The sequence below is a fragment of the Eptesicus fuscus genome, chromosome 3 (assembly GCF_027574615.1).
Source record: "Eptesicus fuscus isolate TK198812 chromosome 3, DD_ASM_mEF_20220401, whole genome shotgun sequence".
Classification (NCBI taxonomy): Eukaryota; Metazoa; Chordata; class Mammalia; order Chiroptera; family Vespertilionidae; genus Eptesicus; species Eptesicus fuscus.
The window spans coordinates 104303444-104325939 of NC_072475.1; the positions used below are offsets into that span (position 1 = coordinate 104303444).

Consider the following 22496-nt stretch of genomic DNA (forward strand, 5'->3'; position numbering starts at 1 on the left):
GGTCCCAGCATACTTGCAAACGCGAGACAGATAAGACCATCCAGGGAACATTAAACCTGACACCTAAATGGCTGCTCTCATCCACCACCACATTCAATACAGCAGCCTCTGCACGGAGACACAAGCAGCTTCTCTGACAGAAAAAGGGATCCAGAACAAGCAGAGGCAGAGAAGAAGGACGTATTTCCCCGAGAGAGAACAGGCGTGGGATCGGAGAAGGAAGCCCCGGGCAAACGTGTGCCTCCCCCAGGACACAAGAGACATTACAGCCGCTAATTCCCACGCCTGGCAATAGTATGCTCTCTATCCAGTATATCTCCTGTCTTCTCATTTCCCTGCTTCACTTTCCATGTTTCATTTCTCTCCCTGCATTCCAACCATCAGCTTGACTCCAGCTCTTTCCCTTCCTCTGAACTTGCCCAGCCACAAAATAACTAAAGACCCCCAGGCATCATTCAGCCCAAAAGGAGGCCCTTCTCAGAGGAACTGGAAGCAAGGCTATTTCTAGATGCTTTACCTTTTTCTTCTTCACAAACATCTTCTCCCCCACCCCCCACTCCTTTTCTCCCTTTTCTATCATGTTTCACTTTTTGCCATTTTTCTGTTGTTCTACCACTATCTATCCTAAGACCCTCCCTGCTGTACTCTAACACATAAAAGCCTCAGAATAAGATCAAGCCCATTTAGCACACACAAAGATTTTTTAAAGTGTGCACCCACAGTATGAACCTACTGGGTGGTTTATTCCCCAAACCCTTAACTTGCCACCAACTACAGAATAAAAGAAAAAAAATGTAAGATGACATGAACATCCAAGAGAGAGTTAGCAAGCAGCCAACCATCTTTACAAATAATTTCCTTGTATCTAGGACCTTGTTATAAAGTACCGTTATTTGATTACCACCCTCCACCCACCTTTTAAGATCCAAAGTTAGAAAATAAAAAATTTAGAAAATGGTTTGAAAAGAGAAATTTACAAATCACAATTTACAGTGAAACATCTTAGCTCCTCTATTTTGGTAAGAAAGATCGATAAAGGGAAAATTAGTCCACTAATTACAAAGGAAGGAGGCACTTTATTTTTAAACTCTACAAAATTTTAAACTTTTGAAGTTCACCTAATTTTAAAATTGCACAAAAATATCCATTGAAAACATACCACAAAATGTTATTCAGTAAAATATACATTATATTCAGTGCCAAGAACTTTTGATAAGATGCAAATAAAAATGTAAAGAAAGAAGAAACAGCTTTAAAAGAAGGGGGTGAAGGCCATCCCCTTATTTAAGATCTAAAAGCAAGGAGCTTTACTTACACAATGAGGGGGCCTGTGTATCTAAAAACCTTAGCAGAACATTCTGGAAAACAGGCAAACTAGATCCAGCAAGAGACGCTGAAGAAATGGACTCCTTCTCATCTAAGACCTCTGACTCCCCACATCTCTAAGATTAAAAGTAAACAAGCACAGTAAGTTATAAAGGACAAGTATGGTCACCGTAGGTCACGAATAGGTTAGTTTTTCATTAACGTTTAAGCTCTCAGATAAAATATAAATTAATTGAGATTTCTCTATATATTTGTAGGCCATACATAGTAGGTAAATATAACTTTACAAGTTCAGGAAGCTAACCCAGAACAATTGAAATGATTTCAAACCACACCCCTGAAAAACATTATTCGTATGAATTGTAAACTCTACACAGTACTGTATGAACATCCATTAAATACCAACATAGTAAAAAATAAACTACTCAGTATTCCTGTACAAACTGCTAAAAATAATTTGAGGTTATCATTTTTAAATAGCTCATGCTTAACTGTATTCCCCCTAAGAAATATTGGGCAGTGAGCTCCATTCTTTTGTGTTTGTTTTGGTCAGGTGGGGTATTTACAAGTGTGTGTGGAGAAGTGTGGTGTGGAAAAAGAAAGCTAACATAATTCCCCCGATAAGGTTCTTTCACTTATTCATCACATTTTACCAATGAGATATCTCAGAACCTCTGGTACTCTCCGGAGTTCATGAAACACATCTGGAGAAGCTGTTCAACGTGTGCACTCATAAGACAGAACTCACTGCCCTGGCTGGTGTGACTCAGGTGGGTGTCTTCCTGAGCACTGAGAGGGTGCTGGTTCCATTTCCCGGTCAGGGCACATGCCCAGGGTTTCGGGCTCAATCCCCATAGGGGACATGCAGGAGGCAGCCAATCAATGTTACCCTCTCACATCCACGTTTCTCTCTTTCTCTCCCTCTCCCTCTCCCATCTTTTCTTTCTAAAAATCAATAAACTATTCTTTAAATTAATTACCAATTTTTTTAAAAGATAAAATTTACTAGAAAACCAAAAAATAAACAGTTTAGAAGCAATCAGATCCTTGTTTTTTATTCTCTTCAATATCCCTTTTATCCTTATTCTTTAATATTAAGTTATCAATTATTATGTTAACATATTTCTCCAAGCCATCCTTTCTTTACAAAGGTCAAATTTTGATGTTTATTAGAAATCAATTATCTTAAACATCTCTGAAAGAATACAGTTACACCTATTAAAATTACAAAGCAATCTATGTGTGAACCTCTTCTGAAAGTGATTGTGTGTGTGTGTGTGTCTGTGTGCGTGTGTGTGCGCGCGCGTTCGTTCTGGGACACACTGGGTGGGAGGAGGGAATGATAACAACAATCCAGAAGCAACAATAAAATCTGAGAAATTCAACTTCAGTTACTAAACTTTAATCATTTCAATTCACTGTAGAATAGTCTATGTCTATTCATAAATGTGTAGAAAAAAAAACAATGAAACACTTTTCCTAATTTGTAAAATTGGCTTGTGTCTTACACCTTAACATCAATATTTTCAAGCCCCAATTTCAACAATATGATCTTTTGTATCTGGTGAACAGTACCTTTCCAACAGAGATGTCAATGAAAACATTCTTCCTATTTCATTTTTTAATAGCTTCATAGGAAGTAGGTGCATTATCAGTAACAGAGAGCCAGCTAAGTGCTCATACATTCGTGCAACATTTATTGAGCATCTACTATGCACTGAGCACTATTCTGGGTACTCAGGTCCCTATTGTTGAGCTTACATCCCAGAGGCAGGCAGGTATTAAACAATAAGCCACTGAGGAAAGTAAAACAGAGTGATGTGAGAAGAGTGACCGAGGAGGTGACACATGTGAGCTGGGAATGCTAAAAAGACAGTGACACTTTCTGAAATAGGAATGACAGAAAGAAACTGGCCATGTGAAAACTGGGAAGCAGGGTGTACCACCAGAAAGAACAGCAGGGGCAAAGACCCGGAGATAAAAGCAAGTTCGGAATGATGGAGGGACAGAAGGTCCAAGGCGGCTGCAGTTGTATGTGTCCCAGAGGAAAAAGGTAGGAGGTGGGGTGGGAGAGGCAGGCAGGGCAGCTCTCGAGGCTCTGTGGCCCATGTAAGGAGCCACCATGGTGTTTTAGTGAAGGGACAGTGTGATCTGTTCCCACTTTGAAAAGATGGCTCTGGCTATGAAGAGACAAGGTAGGAGGCCCAACAGGTGTCCAGGTGAGAGAGGAAGTGGCCTGGTCAAATCACACCTTCTCCAGAGCTGACCCTGCAGAATCTTACGGGCACAAAAAGAGGCTCACTTAAAAATGTTCCCTCCAACAAAAGCTCATGTTTATGAAGCTAGCTCTGTTTTCCCATAATAATCTACTGCTGAGGCCATAATTGCCTCCTCTGGGGCCAGAACACAATCTCAAAAAATAATACAAACTGCTACCTATAATTTTATGGGCAACATACTTCTGGTTCCACTAAAATGTTTCATGGCTTTAAAATTCATAATATAAAAATATGTACACAAACATATATAATAATACAAGATATATATAACTTGTGTGTATGTATCTTAACCTCGCAAAGGAAGAGTTCTTTGTTCTTAGATATTAAAGTGTTGTTTTTTTTAAAAGATAATTGTTCAACAAATCAACAAACGACAAGTGCTGGTGAGGATGCGAAGAAAAAGGAACCCTCATGCACTGCTGGTGGGAATGCAGACTGGTGCAGCCACTATGTAAAACAGTATGGAGTTTCCTCAAAAAATCTAAAAAACAGAACTCCCATTTGACCCAGTGATTCCACTCCTAGGAATATATCCTAAGAAACTAGAAACACCAATCAAAAAGGATATATGCACCCCTATGTCCATAGCAGCACAATTTACCATAGCTAACATTTGGAAACAGCCTAAGTGCCCATCAGCAGATGAGTGGATTAGAAAACTGTGGTACATCTACACAATGGAATACTATGCTGCGGTAAAAAAAGAAGGAATTCTTACCATTTGCAACAGCATGGATGGAACTGGAGAGCATTATGCTAAGCGAAATAAGCCAGTCAGAGAAAGATAAATATCACATGATCTCACTCATTTGTGAATATAATGAACAACATAAACTGATGAACAAAAACAGATCCAGAGACAGAGAAGCATGGATCAGACCGTCAAACCTCAGAGGGAAGGTAGGGGACAGTGGGGGTAAGGGGGAGAGATTAACCAAAGGACTTGTATGCATGCATATAAGCCTAACCAATGGACACAGACACCAGGGAGGTGAGGGCATGAGTGAGGGGTTGTGGGGGCGATGGGAGGATAAAGACACATATGTAATACCTTAATCAATAAAGGAAAAATAAAAATAAAAGATAATTATAAGTTAGTCCAGTATATAAACTATTGGCTTCGTTAATTTAGAGGGATCCTGCCATGAATCTGTACATTCTCCCTTTTTCCTTTAAAAGAAAAAATATAGCATAATGAGGATAAGAAAAAAGAATCCTTTCCAAAACATAATGTTTAAATGATGGCATTCAACAAGCAGACAGGAACACCCACCTCAGCCTCGATTTCCGCTTGCCTCTTCTCCAAGAGTTTCGCCACCGCCATCGCCCTGTGCTTGCCGGACCGTTTACAGCTCACAGCCCATTCACACAATAATATCACCACAGCTTCATCATTGGGGGCAACCTAATGACCAAGAGAAATGAGTACCAGCCAGAAACAAATGACCATTCACCCAATGAGAGTAGAGAAAAGCAAGCAACGCAATTTCTACGTATCGTTTGAATGCTTTTTTTGTTATATTTTATTAAAGTCATTTTAGAAACTGTTCCCAAATCTTTTGTAATTGAAATATAAACAGTACAACTTTAGTCATAAGGAAGGACAGCATTTACTTAGGACAGGTGAATCTGTGACAATTGCAAGAGAATGAGAATTCTATATGCCATCACTTACACAGGACCATAACCTAGCTCCATTCATAGGCCTTCACTTACACAGGATCATAACCTAGCTCCATTCATAGGCCATCACTTACATGGAATCATAACCTAGCTCCCTTCATAGGCCATCACTTACATGGAATCATAACCTAGCTCCATTCATAGGCCTTCACTTACATGGAATCATAACCTAGCCCCCTCCATAGGCCATCATGGAATCATAACCTAGCCCCCACCATAGGCCATCACTTACATGGAATCATAACCTAGCCCCCACCATAGGCCTTCACTTACATGGAATCATAACCTAGCCCCCACCATAGGCCATCACTTACATGGAATCATAACCTAGCCCCCTCCATAGGCCATCACTTACATGGAATCATAACCTAGCCCCCACCATAGGCCATCACTTACACGGGATCATAACCTAGCCCCCTCCATAGGCCATCACTTACATGGAATCATAACCTAGCCCCCTCCATAGGCCATCACTTACACGGGATCATAACCTAGCCCCCTCCATAGGCCATCACTTACACGGGATCATAACCTAGCCCCCACCATAGGCCATCACTTACATGGAATCATAACCTAGCCCCCTCCATAGGCCATCACTTACATGGAATCATAACCTAGCCCCCACCATAGGCCATCACTTACATGGAATCATAACCTAGCCCCATCCATAGGCCATCACTTACATGGAATCATAACCTAGCCCCCTCCATAGGCCATCACTTACATGGAATCATAACCTAGCCCCCTCCATAGGCCATCACTTACATGGGATCATAACCTAGCCCCCTCCATAGGCCATCACTTACATGGAATCATAACCTAGCCCCCTCCATAGGCCATCACTTACATGGAATCATAACCTAGCCCCCTCCATAGGCCTTCACTTACATGGAATCATAACCTAGCTCCCTTCATAGGCCATCACTTACATGGAATCATAACCTAGCCCCCTCCATAGGCCATCACTTACATGGAATCATAACCTAGCTCCCTTCATAGGCCATCACTTACATGGAATCATAACCTAGCCCCATGAATTCTCCAGAAAAAGCAGACGGAGGGGAAACAGACCACAGAAGATCAAGAACAGCTGTTACAAAGCCCGAGCACTTCACTCCACTGTTGTGTCCTCAGACCGTCACTCACAGTGCCCCTCAGTCATTCACTCAAGCCAGGTTACCAAACCGCCCAGTCCGATGAGGAACCGGAGGAACCTTTGTGTGAGGGCACTGGGTGAGGAGGGGCTGCTACTCAAAGACCCACTGCACTAGAGACAACACACATGAAAAACGGCAGACAAAAACATGTAACACAGAATAAGTAATAATACAACTATACACTGTGTTTGGGTACTCAAAACCGTAAACCCACTTTTGCCAACTCTTGTAAATGTCTGCGTGTATTCACACACACACCCACACGCGCGCACACACACACACACACACACACACACACACACTGTAAGCACATTTCAGGCTTGTGCACTCTGACAGACATCCAAGAATCTCAGGATAAGAATCCCTGATCAGCCTTTAGACACTATGAAACAATAGATATAAAAATCAGTTCATCCCAAGATTTTTACTCATCCTACCCTAAATTTCATTAAAAACATCTTGACTCAAAACACACAAAAAGGCATATATTTGAAAAGGAGCTTTGGGTCCCTTGGTTTGAAACAATAGAAAAATGCAATTAAAATATACAAAGACCAAACGTAGCATTTAAAAAAGAAAGCAAACGGGGAGGAATTCCCACCTGATTTCAATGTAATCCAGAGAAGAGTGAAAACATACAAGTCAGTTCGGTGAAGCACGACATGCTGACATTGAGAATACTAAAGAAAACGAAAGAAGTTGCCCTAAAAGCACTGCCACCAGTTTTAATAAATGAACCTAGTAAGTAATGTGCACCACACCCACATTGACACGATTTTTCACTTTCCCCGGCATCGAAAAAATCAGATGAAAATATGCTACAAGAGGATAAGTGGCTGACTTACCCAATTTAAGTTAACAGGCTCTACTTAACCTAGAGATGTATTAAAAAGGAACATAAAGGCGCGCAACCCCGCCCGCACCCGGGTCTCAGCGGGGCCCCGTCTTCCCGATCCCAATTCCTGCCGGTCAATCCCCCCTCAGCAATTCCCCTGGCCATCCTTCCAGAGCTCCAGTATGGCTGCTGCAGAACTCGTCGGGCGGCGGCTCGGCGAAGCTCCGGTGCACCCGGTGCATGGCGGTGGGCCAGACTGGCGTCGCTGCGTCGGCCCTTGGGTCTGCATCGGTGGCCGGTCGCCGAGCATGCGCACCTGGCCGCTTCCGGGGCCAAACGTTCCTGGGTCTGGGTGAGACCATGTGTCCCTGGATCCGAGTGAGGCCTCGTGAACCCAGGCCCGGGTGAGGCCACGTGCCCCTGGGTCTGGGAGAGGCCAAGCGTCCCTGGGTCCAGGTGAGACCATGCGTCCCTGGATCCGGATGAGGCCTCGTGCACCTAGGCCCGGGTGAGCCCAAGTGGCCCTGGGTCTGGGAGAGGCCAAGCGTCCCTGGGTCCGGGAGAGACCATGTGTCCCTGGATCCAGGTGAGGCCTTGTGCAACTAAGCCCGGGTGAGGCCACGTGCCCCTGGGTCTGGGAGAGGCCAAGCGTCCTTGTGTACGGGTGAAGCCAGATCCTGGGTCCGGGTGAGGCCGTGCGCCCCTGGATCCATCCGGGTGAGGCTGGGTCCCAGGCCCGGGTGAGACCACGCGCCCCTTGGGTATGGGTGAGGCCACGTGCCCCTTAGTCCAGGTGACGCCGTGCCCCTGGGATCGGCCGAGACCAAACCAGAGGGAGCCAGACCTCCATTACCACCATTTGTCCACCATCCAGAGCTGAGGGGTCAGTGCTGACATGTACACATAAGGAACTACTGGACATCGAAATTGGGTCTCAAAAGAACTGTTGGTCCAGGGGGAAGCTCGCTACAGATTGATTCATTTGCCTGTCAGCATAAATATTATTGCTCGTCTCACATTCAGTTCATATTAGTATATATCTAGTGACATTTGATCTCGTTCATCTAGAGGAAATGAGGAACAACATAGACTGAGGAACAAGAACAGAACCAGAAGCAAGGAGGCATCAATCGGACTATCGGGCCTCAGAGGGAGGATAGGGGAGGGTAGGGGGAGGGGGGGGGGAGGGGGAGAGTTCAACCAAAGGACCTGTATGCATGCATATAAGCCTATCCAACGGTTAAGTTCAACAGGGGATTGGGGCATGCGTGGGGAGAGGGGGGGGATGGGAATGGGGGGATGAGGACAAATATGTGACACCTTAATCAATAAAGAAATTAAAAAATAAATAAATAAATAAAATAAAATAAAAAAAATAAAAAAAAAAAAAGGAACATAAAGGAAAAGAATTCTCTTTAACATATGCAGATATGTTCACATTTTTGGAATGATGTGCTAGAAAACAAGTCTTAGGAACAATTCGATTCACTTCAAAGCACATAGGAAGTAAGTACCCATGAGAAGGTACATGCTGGGAAACAAAAGTTTCAAAGATGTGGTCCCTGTTCCCAAAAAGTTCATGTGTAGCAGGAAAAGCGGAAAAGACAACTAATCATAAAGCAAACGCGATGTTGACAGGGTGAAAGAGGAAGTGATTAAGTCTCATAGTCTGCACCTGCCGTAGTTCATAGGCGGTAAGCATCCGCCTGTCCCAGCTTACAGAGCGCTTAACTTGAAGGCAGGCTGGCAGTCTACCTGCAGCTGCAGCTGTATTCTCAATTTGTGGTCACTAAGAATTCAGTCAATTAAGAAAATCAAAGGAAAAATGCTGCTCAAAGACTGAGCTTTCAAAATTTTATCACAGAAACTTTGTGCCCATAACAAGTTACACATTTTAAAATCTATTTTCAACCAAAAAGTATATTCCCATGGTATGCAGATTCCAACAGGGTAAAAACCACTCCTTTCTGAATATGAAAGAGCCTGCCAACTGATGCCACTCTTTCCTTGGGACACTGGAGTAGGTGGGGGGGGGGGGGGAGGGGGGGCAGGGGGAAGGCAGAAATAGGCAGGTTCTGTACTGACTAAAAGAAACAGAAGATATTACAACAGAGGTTTTATGACAACTTACACTAACTTCTCAGAAGTTCATACTGGAATATCAGGTCCTATTATACCAACTTGAAAGCATGCAATATGAATCTATATAATAAAAGGCTAATATGCAAATAGCCCAAACGGTGGAACAACTGAACAACTGGTTACTATGACATGCGCTGACCACCAGGGGGCATGCGCAGAATATAGCGGGCGTCGGCTGCAGCAGGATGGTGGAGCAGGTGAGTGGGGGCGCCAGACCAAGGGGGGGGTGTCAGTTACTGTCATTGGGGCAAGCCTCTGGTGGTTACTGAAAATTCTTTGCTCCCGCGTCCCGCAGTCCCGGCCAGTGCTTGCACCAGCTGCCAGTGCCAGCCTGACTCACACCCGCTGTACTCATGGTGCCGGAACTGCCACTCACACCCACTGCCGGCACCGGGCGCCAGCCCCAATCACTTGGTGCCGTCAGGCGGTGCGAGCAGAAGCTGCTGGGCCCAACTGCCCCTCAGGGCTTCTCCACCTCCCCCTGCTCCTGAGGGGAGATCAGGGCCAGCAGCCGCCTCTCGCACCCACTGGTTCTGATCGCTCGGCGCCATCAGTGGGTGCGAGTAGTGGCTGCCGGCTGCCGGCCCTGATCACCCCTGAGGGTTTCACTTCCCCCTGCTCCTGAGGGGCAATCGGGGCAGCACCTGTCGCTCGCACCCACTGTCAGCGCCAGCCACACTCACACCTGCTGCTGGTGCTAGCCCTAATTGCTCCGTGCCGTTAGCAGGTGCAAGTGGGGTGGCACCATGAGCACATGAGAGGGGCTGCCAGCAGACAGGGGACTGGGGGCCGCAGTGGGAGGAGCCGGGCAGGGGTGCTGAGGATGGGCCGAGACCTGCTCCTGTGCATGCTGCAGCCTCGCACCCCACAGTTCCTTTCAAGGTGCATGAATTCATTCACTGGGCCCCTAGTAATTACAGAGTTATGAACTTAGGTAATAAAGCATTACATTAGTTCTTTATAATTTAAAAATGTTATAAAATAAAGTTTTATAATTTTAGCATTACTTTTCAAGATAATATCCCATTCAAACCTTTTCCCCCTATTTACTATGAAGTTTTGGTCTACATTTTAAGTGTATTAAATACTAATCATAAAAAATAAGGAGAATATTTTGTTTATTTGACTCTCAACACCAGTTCCAGGGTATACCCCATCAGATGTGTGCATACAAACAGACACCCATGGCTCATGTGCCCCACATACCAATGCCTTGTATCTTCTCCACGGCTCTGTACCAATCAACGGTTAGAAAATTATTAGAGGGTAGCTTCCCTTTGTCCGCCAGATGCTATCTTACAAATTAATTCAAGTAACTGTCTGTAGGGGAGTACTCACTCCTTCATCCTGCTGACTATGCCAACTGATGGGTTCGAGTCCCTCTGCCAGGGACTGGACCTTCATGAGCATCGTGTTTGAGATGAGGAAGTTAGGAGCCGCCATAGGTGTATAAGAGAGGCTGTACTGCAGACCATGTAGTCATTGCTCACAAGGAGCCATTAGACAAAACAGTTCTTCAAAGTAGCCTTACAAGGCAGCGGCTAACAAAGCTGTCACATAAAGGTGTCCGGCAAACATAGGAACTATGGCTCACGCAGTAGCCCTTCCTAATACAGTAGCAAACACTGGAGCCATACAAAGCAGCCGCCCCTATATAAAAGCAGCGTAGCCTCGGATGGTCAGTAACACATCTTTATACTAACTTAGACAAAGGAGGCTTCTTTCCAAATAGTGAGATCAATGTTTGGGTTATAGAAAGGCATGCCTGCGCAGTCAGTGGGTACAGTAAGATGGCTGTGTCCTTGCTTTTGCACCTGCATTCAGCAAATTAGCCTTGAACACTCTGATTAGGATTCCCATGCTCAGATTGGTCTTGAATATCTGGCGCACTCAGGACAGGGCCCCTACACTGTCAATAGGACATCATGATTTCAAATATATAAGATGAAATGCATTTTCTTCCTAACAACAAATTTCTAAAAATATTAAGCTCCTTTTCTTTACACCAATAATTGTTTAAGTGAAATTTAATAAATATTATTTTGAAACATAACAAGTTCAAGGCAAAAATCTGAGTTTAGTAGTTCAGGATATGAACTAAATATGAAGGTCCCTGCCTTCAACAAGATGGAGATTCAGTGGGACAGACATACATGTATATACATAATTTAGATGCATAAGAAAGAACACAAAAATTATCTCAGAAAGACAGCAATATTCACCAGCAGCAGAGAGACAAATGAAGGGAATTCTTAGATGTTTCTATTAGAAGGTAGCTTTTGAGAAATATCTTAAAGAATTCAATTTCAAAACAGAGATGAACAAAAGCAAACATAAAGTATGTGGCAGGCAGAACAATGGCCCTCATCCCCGAAGATGTCCACATCCTAACCCCAGGGCCTGTGGATGTCACCTTAAATGGCAAAAGGGACTTTCGGACTGTGATTAAGTTAAGGATCTTGTGAAGAAGGGATTATCGGGTATTATTTGGGTGGCCCCAAAGTAATCTCAGGAGTGCTTATAAAGGACAGGGGGAGGGGAAAGAGCTATGACAAAAGGAAGCAGGAGTGAGAGAGACCAAGGGAGCAGTTTGAGGATGCTCTGCTGCCGGCTTCCACAAAGCAGTAAGGGAACACAAGCTAGGGAGTGAGGCGGCCTCTGGGAGCTAGAAAATTCGAGGGAAGGGTTGTCCCAGAGCCCCTGGAAGGAAAGCAGCCCAGTGAGATCAGACCCTCCAGAACCATGGGAGAACAAGTCTGTGTTGTTTCTTTAAGTCACTAAACTTCGGAAAACTTGTTACAGTAACAATAGGAAATTAATTCCAAGTAGTTTTAAGCAAACATAAACAGTGGAAAACATGGTTGTGGTTCAAGCAATTACAGGATCTGAGGACTGCTGGTTAAATGGCAAATGTAGGAAGGCTACAATACAAAACTTAAAATCTGGAAAAAAAGCTTATGAAAACACACTACGAAGAGTACCATGAAATTGGTAGAGCCTCACTCATGCATTTACTTATTAAATCATTAAATAAATATGTATTGAGCACCTACTAAGACAAGGCCCTTTTCTAGGCACTAGATATAGATATATTCTCATGTATTAGTCTATAGGAATAAAAATTGGTACTTCCCTTTCGGATGTAATTTCTTTTAAGACATAACAATAGTCTTAAAAGTTTATATTATTTGCCCCAATAATTCAACCTCTGAAAATATAGCCCAAGGAAGTTACCTTAAGTAAAAAGACGTGAGTGCGCCAGGCCTCAGTGAAGCCCGACAAAGACTCCTCCTGATGTTTGCAAGGAGCACATAATGGATCACAGCACTTGAAAGCAGACCGACCTTACAGGAAAAAGGGCCCATGGTCAGCTCGGGGGCGAAAGACTGTATCTTCAGCAATGGAAGTATGAGAAATTTTGTGGCATCATTTGTTTTTATTTCTGTTTTCTGCATGAAAATGATGGCTTTATTATCTAATTAAAGATACATAAATAAGACAGGTAGATGGGAGAGGCTTTCGGTTGAACACAAAAAAGGGAGGTCAAAGGTGCAGGATCAGCATTAAATCTCAGGTCCTCTCCAAGAGGGGGGTCCTCAGCCCTCAGACCAGGCCTGTTCTGTCTGCTCACCATCCTTTCCTTCTCCCAGGAGCTGCACCCCTACTTCTGGGGGTACTGCTCCTCCTCCCACCCCCAGGTGGCTCAAGGAGGGGTTACCAGTTGTATGTAGTACCCCATCCTCTCAACGTTACTGGATCCCGGGTTTGGATAGGCAGTGAAGACTTTAGGAGATGGTCAGAACACCTGGGGAAAAATCACTCTGTTCCAGGTACTCATGAGGTTCACTGCTCTGTGCTCAACCTCGTGAAATGTTTTAGGTGTTAAAGGACATGAGCCCTGGCCAATGAAATCGTTTATATTCTGGCAAACATCTATTTCGTTGAATTGACTTTTTGGAATATTTATTGCTTATTTTAATGTCTCAGCACCAATACCTGACCAAAGCAGACCCAACAAAGATTAAAATGGAAAGTGCTTGGACTTAAATGTAAATCTATTCATTCGCTTCTAATAAAATAACATAGTATGGACTAAATCACTTTCAAAGTCACTAAGAAAGTTATCTTGGCAAATTTGAAGGTGGCAGTAATAGAGGTAATTAATATTTATTGAGTGCTTACTCAATTCACAGAGATTGCAATAAATGTGTTCCAGGAATTATTTATTTATCTTCACTCTCTATGAGCTAATTATTAGTGTCACCACTTTACAGATTAAGAAACCAAGACATAAAGATGTCCAATAATTTGTCCAACTAATCATTCAGCTAATTAATAGACCTCTTGCCACAACCTAGCTCTTGGGAAATGAACTAAGTAAGCAGAGCAACACTGTTGTCTGTCAAAAGAACCTGGGAAGGTAATTTTGACCCTTCCTGCCCCCCCACCCGCTCCGCCCACTCCCCCTAGTGTGCACAATAGCCTTTTGTATGAGGCCCACGCTGCTCTGGGCTCTTCTGCCTTCCACCTTGCTGCTTACAGCCTCAGAGTACTCTGTTCCCTTGTTCTGTAATATTTACTTCCATGTAATTAATATGCATCTTTCAAAACATAGCTCATGACTGACTATAAGATTTCCAGCTACTGGCCTCAAATGTCCTTTAGGAAGAGGAGACACACTTCTGAGAACTGCTGAAGAAAGAACTTCCATCTGAACACTGCAGATAAGCAATAAATATTCAGGGGCTTTATAATAGTAAAACATTGCTGAACAACCCACAGCAGGCACCCTCGCTTGTAATTACACACAGGCAAATAGGGCATACAGAACAAGAAACATAGAGAGGGCGACACAGACATACCGAGAGAAATTGAGTCAAGGCACGGAGTTAAGATCAGAGAAAAGGCACCCGATAAGGGGGTCAAGAAGCCGAGTTCTGGCCCGGCATAAGTTAAAAACATGTAACCATGGAAATAACATTAACAGCTATAAATTTCCAACAAGAAGTAGCAGTAGTAATAATCTAAAACATTTATTGAGCAGGTACTGGGTGTTTTACTTACATCACCTCTAATCTCAACAAACTTTGAAGCTATTCCCATTTTACAGATAGGAAAATGGAGGTTCAGAGGTTAAAATGGCCAACGGCATGGAGATCAAAAGTGGAAAAGCTAGGAGACCCAGTTCCAAAGTCCATACTCTCTGCTGCTCCCATCTTGGGTGAAAAGGTCACTTGAAGTACAAGGAGCACCATGGTGACATGGAAGTCTCCCAGGTGGGCCACACAGACCCCACTCCAACCAGTCACTGCCACCAGGGTTCCAGCCCTGACTCCTGCCTCTCAAGGGACCAGCCAAATTTCTAAACAAATTGATATTACAGAAATGGAGCCACAGCAGTAAGTTACTTTGCAAAGACTTCATTCCGCCTCTAACACATGTTAGACTAGATGCTCATATAAGGCAGGATTTGCCTGCTTCATGGTTATATTTTCAGCACCTATGACAGTGCCTGGCACATGTGAGGTTCAATAGATATTTTTTAATCAAAAAATATAAACGCAATGTACTGTAATACATGTAACTGAAGGAAAACACAAGGAGGAGGACTGGGGTGGGATGGAGGTGGGGGGTCTAATATCTTGTCCCTCTTCCCCTAACACACAGATGCACTTACTTAATGTGGAAAAATATCTAATGTAATCCAACAGCTGATTAAAACACTAGAAGCATTTCCATTCCTCATTTTTAATATATATTTTTATTGATTTCTGAAAGAGGAAGGGATAGGGAGAGATAGAAACATCAATGATGAGAGAGAAACATTGATTGGCTGCCTCTTGCACGCCACCCACTTGGGATCAAGTCCACAACCTGGGCATGAGCCCTGACCAGGAATTGAACTGGTGACCTCTTGGTTTGTGGGTCAATGCTCAACTACTGTGCCACACTGGCCGGGTTCTATTCCTAATTTAATGAATCAAGAATGGTGGCTCCATTACTATTATTTAGCATCATTCTATAAGATTTAGTCAATAGGAAGAAAAAGGAATAAATACTTGAAAAGATAAGTCAATATTACTACCAGCAACTGGATAACTTTATTAGAATAAAAGAATTGAGCACCATAGATAGAACAAAATAAATAGGCAAGATGTGATGGACAATATTAAGCAGAAAGTGTTCACATCAATATACATAAATGCCTAAGAAAATATCCAAAGTATATGGGCCAAAACGAACAGTGGTTACTGCTCACAAAAATAATGAGTATTTGTTCCAGTGTTTCCTGCTCTAATACTTTCACACTATCATGATTGTGGAGCAAAGTTAGGCCTATGGGTTGAAAATGTGAAATGTCTCAAAGCTGCTGGGTCACGGACCTGAATCAAACCCAAGCTACCTGAGCAGGGGCTCTGGCAGCCCCGTTCTTGGCAAGAGAACAGGACAGAGTTCCAGGTCGTAGGCTGAAAGGGACATTTTTTTTTGTTTTTTTTTGTTAATCCTCACCTGAAGGTATTTTTCCCATTGATTTCTAAAGAGAGTAGAAGGAAAACCGAGGGAAGGAGGGAGGGAAGGGAGAGAGGAAAGTGGGGAGGGAGAGAGAAACATCGATGTGAGAAAGACACATCGATTGGATGCCCCCTGTATGAGCCCCAACCGGGGCCAGGGATTGAACTTGCAACCCAGGTACGTGTCCTTGACTGGGAATTGATCCCATGACTCTTTGGTCCATGGGCCAACACCCTCTGAGCAAAACTGGCCAGGGCTGCCGAAACCGGTTTGGCTCAGTGGATAGAGCGTCGGCCTGCGGACTCAAGGGTCCCAGGTTCGATTCCGATCAAGGGCATGTACCTTGGTTGTGGGCACATATCCAGTAGGGGGTGTGCAAGAGGCAGCTGATCGATGTTCTCTCTCATTGATGTTTCTAACTCTCTATCCCTCTCTCTTCCTCTCTGTAAAAAATCAATAAAATATATTTTTAAAAAAAACTGGCCAGGGCTGAAAGGGACTTCTTGATATAAAGGATGTAGACATATACTATGTGTATAACAATCACAAGCAGAAATAACTTCTATAATGGGAATAAGAGAAGATGAATGAACACAAAATTGAAAAATCATTAAGGTCCCTTAAATAACAACATTGTTCATCTGGCCTCATGATCTTGGGACATACCATAATGGTAAATACTGAAATTACTCATTCTCATCATGGGGGTGCTACATCTATAGTAAATATATTGCAAATGTGCAGAAAGCTTTATCATAAGGGGGATTTGTCACATTTTCATTCCTGGGGGAGGATGGCACAAACCTGATAGATTAAGTATAATTCAACTCTTACTCAATAGCCTAATGGTATCTATACACTAACCACAGGACTTGTATTATTTTAAAAACAAAGGCAATTACATCTGAGGCAAACTTCCTTTAGAAATTAGAGATACTTGGTGAAACTGCTTACCATTTTAAAATATGGAATTTAAATATACTACCTGCATTATAAAACAATGCCATAAAAGGGAACAGGGACGATCCATGACTCATTGCTATAAGCCACAGCAAACTTGACTGAGATCAGATGCTGAATAAAGCTCTTTAATCTAAAACTAAAAAGACATGTTTATAAATATAGTTAATCACTCTTAGTCAATATTAAACAAAATGGTCACATCAGGATAAGAACATTATTCACATAACAGCCCCAATAAATAATATGGAATAGTTATATGTAGAGTAGTGATGTTAGCAAGTCACATGGTTTGCAGCCTGAGGTACATGATGGAGACCTGGGTGAATTTCAAGAGCTGTACAAGTTAAAATTGGTCTGAGCTGCTAATAGAACATAAGCCTGTTGGACATGGTCACAAATAGTTTACTAGCAGAATCACCTTATAAAGTAATTAGCGTAAGATTGTTAACCACAACTCATAAGATTTATAATTTAAATATAAATGGCACTCATAATTTAAAAACCTTTATATATACAAATGTTTTCATATATACATTCACAACAGATATTTGAAATGGCTGATTTCTGATGAGGAAAAGGGCATGATCTCCTAGTCTCACATCCTCAGAATCAACGTTGATAGCCTTTAGGTCTTGAAACAAAACATACATCATGGAAGCAAAAATACTTCCTTTTTATCCCAAAGCAGCAGTTAAAAACAGTACAGTTCTGAGTTCTGAGAAGAAGAGAGTTAGGTAAGAAAACAAAAGTAAAAATATTCCTCTGAGCATCTATATCAACTAATTGTCATTAATTTGCAATGTGCCAAAAACTAAATGTGCTATCCCTTTGTTAAATCAACATTTAAATAATACAAATGGAGAAAATAGTTTTGAGAAATACATAACTGCATGATAACCAAAGTCATACATGAGATAAATTATAATCACAAAGTAACCCCTCTGGAAGTCATTGAAAAGGGCCATGTCTCTAATTCTGAAAATAATTAAAACATTAGACTTAAATCCCAAAAGTCATCGCTGTATGTCCTAATAAACTATACTGCTTGCTTTTTATAAGTAACTAGTGGCCCAGTGCACAAAATTCATGCCGGGGGGGGGGGGGGGGGGGGGGGGGGAGGTGTTCCTCAGCCCAGCCTGTACCCTCTTCAATCTGGGACCCCTCAAAGGATGTCCTACTGCCGGTTTACAGGGACCGGGCCTAAACCGGCAGTCGGGACATCCCCCTCACAATCCGGGACTGCTGGCTCCAGCCGCTCACCTGCCTGCCTGCCTGCCTGATTGCCCCTAACCACTGTGCCTGCAGGCCTGCTCGCCTCCAACTGCCCCCCGCCGCCGGCCTGCTCGCCCCCAAATCCCCCCACCAGCCTGATCACCCCTAACTATCCCTCATGCCAGCCTGCTCACCCCCAACTGCCCCCCTGCTGGCCTGCTCACTCCAAACTGCCCCCCCCCAGTGTCCTGATCACCTCCAACTGACCCCCACTGACGGCCTGCTCACCCCCAACTGGCCCCCCTGCTGGTCTGCTTACCCCCAACGGCCCCACCCCCCACCAGCCTGATCACCCACAACTGCCATCCCATCCTGGCCTGATCACCCCCCGTCGACCCAAGCTCCCAGCCCCTCCTTTTCTTTTTTTTTTTCAGCGCCTCCTTGAGCGGAGGCCAGGGCCAGCTGGAAGCAAGTATCTGGGATTTATTTATCTTCTATAATTGAAACTTTGTAGCCTTGAGCGGAGGCCAGGGCCGGCCAGGGCAGGCGGGAAGCTTGGCTTCCTCCATCGCCGGGGCAACCCAAGTCTCCTGACGCTCCAGCTCTGTAGCCGACACCATCTTGGTTGGGTTAATCTGCATACTCGCTCCTGACTGGCTGGTGGGCGTCGCTTGTGGGCGTAGCAGAGGTACGGTCAATTTGCATGTTTCTCTTTTATTAGTGTAGATAAAGAAAACATACAGATGAGAACAAGGGGACTATCAATTTCTAAACGATGTTGCTAGGCTGCCCAGCCCAGAACATAACACTCAGCATTTACTGTTTATCATATGCTGCCAGATGAGGTGGATTCTTTTAGGAAGGCCTCTGGACCAAAGAGAATGATACTGAGGGAGGAAATAACTGGTCCGAGGCTACCCACCTACCTGGCGACACAGCCAGATTTCTAATCCAGGTCTGAGGTGGCCTCGAGTCTGTGTTCTACTACAAAGGCCAGACTGCTCAACTTGAGGATTTATACTGTCTTCTAAAGTATTGTTTACTATGTTAAAAGTCTCAAACAAACTTTTAGAAATTAGTTACAGATTATTCATGAAGGAAAAAAAAAGTGCCATTATTAATATGTGAGAACTGTTCAGGGCTATTATTAAGGTTTTTCCCTCCTTTTTCTAAATTTACATCTGATACTCAGCTTTAGACACTTAAAATGATTTTTTAAAGCGATTCAAAGAACAGAACGTACTATTTCAGAGTGCCACTCTGCAACCATTATGATTCCTGTTCTCCCACTAATGAGCTGTGTATGAGCTTGGGCAATGTACTCATCCTCGCTCAACCTTGCTTTCCTCATCTGTAAAGCTGGGGAACAAAAATTTTTTAAGGTTGGCGTGGTGGTCGGTGGTTGCCGGTGCCGTCCGGCCCCCGGGCGGGAGGGTCGAGGGGGGTTGAGCATGAACATGGCAGAAGGGGACACCCTGATATCAGTGGATTATGAGGTTTTTGGGAAGGTGCAAGGGGTGTTTTTCCGCAAGTACACGCAGGCTGAGAGTAAAAGGCTGGGATTGGTAGGCTGGGTCCAGAACACAGACCAGGGCACAGTGCAAGGACAATTGCAAGGTCCCATCTCCAAAGTGCGTCATATGCAGGAATGGCTTGAGACAAAAGGAAGTCCCAAATCACACATTGACAGAGCAAACTTCAACAATGAGAAAGTCATCGTGAAGTTGGATTACTCAGATTTCCAAATTGTAAAATAATGCCCTGAATTCAGATTTTCCAAGAGAAACTCAGAGGTTTTGCTTTTATTGTTAACAGAGATAGAATTATTCTGAGTAATATTAGAATTTGTCAGTAAGTTATTTTAGTTTCAGATACCTGTTAAAATCTTAAAAAAAAAAAAAAAAATTTTTTTAAGACACGCATCTCACTGGCCAGGGAAAAATTAAATGAGATGATATGATACACTTAAAACAGGGCTTGGTGCTTATGACCTTGCATACATGCTCAAAAACAGAGGCCCACCCCAACCTAGATGGTGGTGTTACTGACCCTCTCAATGCCAGCAAAATCTAAATGTCCAGGCACACAATGTTTCCCACTCTGTTAACATAATTGCCCTTTTACCAATAGGTTTATTTTAAAAAAAAGAAGATGGTAACTGTTGCAACTCTTCCTTTGGGTGGCCAGTAGGAAAACCTGCACCGTTGAAGGCACAGGGGGTCCAGCAGGCCCCTGACAGCACTAGCAGCAGCTGCGGTCACTCAGTGGGGGTGACCTCTCAATGGGGGTCAGGCCTGTGTGCTCCTTGTTTGCTTCCCTTGTGCTTGGTTGACTTTCTTGAGTCTTGGCTTTAAAAACACCCTAAGCATTGAGATGAGCAGGATCTCATTTAGAACATCGGATTCCGGCCACCTCACCTTGGGTGGGCTGACCCCACCCTCCGTCTTCTCTCCTGCGGGTGAAAGCATTTGTGACAATCCAAGAGTGTCAAAAGCCTGGCAGATCCTGGCTGTGCTTTATGGACTAGTGGACTGTGTGACGCATAGTTGTGTGATAGATAATTGTGTGGGTGTGTATGAGTGTGTCTACAGTAGTCCCAAGGGATCATATTCCTTCCATCTCTCCGAAGTTTCTGTCTCCCAAAATACATTACCCATAATAATAGCAGCTAGGGTTTACATCTAAGCCCTATACATATCGACATGTTTTATCTGCCCTTTTACAAATGAAAAAACTGACACTCATCATGAGTAGGTGAACTGTCCCTAATGCCCCCCAAAGAAACGCACTAACCTGCTGACTTTACAGCTGAGCGCTCCCGTCAGCAGCACTTCCCCATCCACCTGCACTCTCCTGCACATCTGAACTGGCACCACTGGTAAATAGACATCATACAGAGACTTGATACCAAGATGAAACTAATACAGGGGTCTCCCTTCCAGTTCATTATTCCAGCAGCATTTAGAGCAGCCCGAAAACCAAATTTCCTACGTACCTCCTGAGGACTTGAGAGCCCCAGGCATGGTGCTAGCGGCTGATGAAATGCTGGTGAGCGGAAGGAACAGACCCTAGCCTAGGAACTACAGGCTCGCAGGAAGACACACAGGACAAGCCCGGCTACCACAGACGCGAGGCTTCAGGTGGTGCGTCAGCCACACTGCAGAGACCTGACCTGACCAGGGGCCTAAACCACGGGGAGTCAGGCACATGCTCTGGACCTCGGGCCACTACTCAGATCATCAGCATGAGCGCCTCTCAGCTGTTCAGAGAATGCTTTGTGAATACTCCAAGCACCAAACAGCACAAACAGCAAATCCAGAGGTTTCCAGAGTCTGGCTGTGCTGGGGTTGTGGACCCGCAGGGAAAGGGGAAATGCGGGTTGCTGCTGTCTGAGCAGCTCTGCCCAGAGCAGCTGGTCCAGCCTTCCAACAGGAAGAGAAAGCCTGCTTCCCAGGCACCAGAGAGGGAAGTGAGCAAGAGGCAGCTTCTGAGCCCCTCACGCCCACAAAAACAAGGAGAGCAGCCAAGAGGAAGGAAGTGGTGCATGGCTCTGGGGCGTTGAGGCGACACCCCTCATCCCACTGCTCAGGTGAGGTCACAAGTGATGGGCCCCGTCAGCATGAGGAAGAGGAGGTCCTCACACCCACACAGTAACCCCCTCACAGGGCTGCCAGCTTCTCTGCCTTCACCACCAAGAGCAGGAGTGATTCTAGAACACTAAGTAGACAAATGAGTGAGTAAATGTTGTATGAAACATGTGCCAGGCATTGGAAAGTGACAGGCAGGCATCCGAGCAAACACGACCAGCAGTCCTGCGGACTGGCCTGAAGAGTGCTATGAGACTGAGGAAGGTGACACACACATCTTGACATCCCAGTTCCCTGGAAATGCTGATGATCAGCAACAGTGGGTCCACCATCCCAAGTAGAACCTGAGAGACCACCCCTCTCCTAAAAGGCATGCCCATTTCCCGGTCACCTCGCCCCATCCTGTGCACAGCAGCCCACCACCAGCGCACTGCACGTGTCTGGCCCCTGTGTGGCCCAACCCCGCCCTAGGAATTGCCATTTTCACACCTCACTCTCCACTGAATGGAAAATCAAGTGGCACAGATCTAGAAAAACTAACACTGAGGGTGTTCTGAGATTTGTACTTTCATGCTCTTACACTAGTACCCAAACCCTGACACAGAAGCAGTAGCTGAGGACTGGGGAGATCGTGGAGGAGGAGGGAGGGTAAAGAAACAATGCATTTTATGTGAGTTGAGTGAAAGCATGCCACAGACCTGGCACACCCCGTGCACAGGCCTGGCACAGGGTCAGCTGCTACTCCCTGTGACCACACTCCAACCACAGGGCGGCCAAGGCCTCGAATCCCATCTCGCAC

General features: G+C 44.4%; 2 protein-coding genes across 2 annotated transcripts in view; one reads left to right on the plus strand and one right to left on the minus strand.

The window, feature by feature from the left end:
* MED12L (mediator complex subunit 12L) overlaps positions 1-22496 on the minus strand; it is a 432034-nt gene that overhangs the window by 241247 nt on the left and 168291 nt on the right. Inside the window, 2 exon segments of the mRNA XM_054714083.1 lie at positions 1316-1442; positions 4879-5010. Coding sequence (XP_054570058.1) covers positions 1316-1442; positions 4879-5010 — 259 coding nt within the window.
* LOC129148616 (acylphosphatase-1) lies at positions 19505-19982 on the plus strand. The gene has a single exon (XM_054714086.1). It carries the CDS (start codon positions 19562-19564, stop codon positions 19865-19867), a length of 306 nt encoding a protein of 101 aa, XP_054570061.1. The 5' UTR covers positions 19505-19561; the 3' UTR covers positions 19868-19982.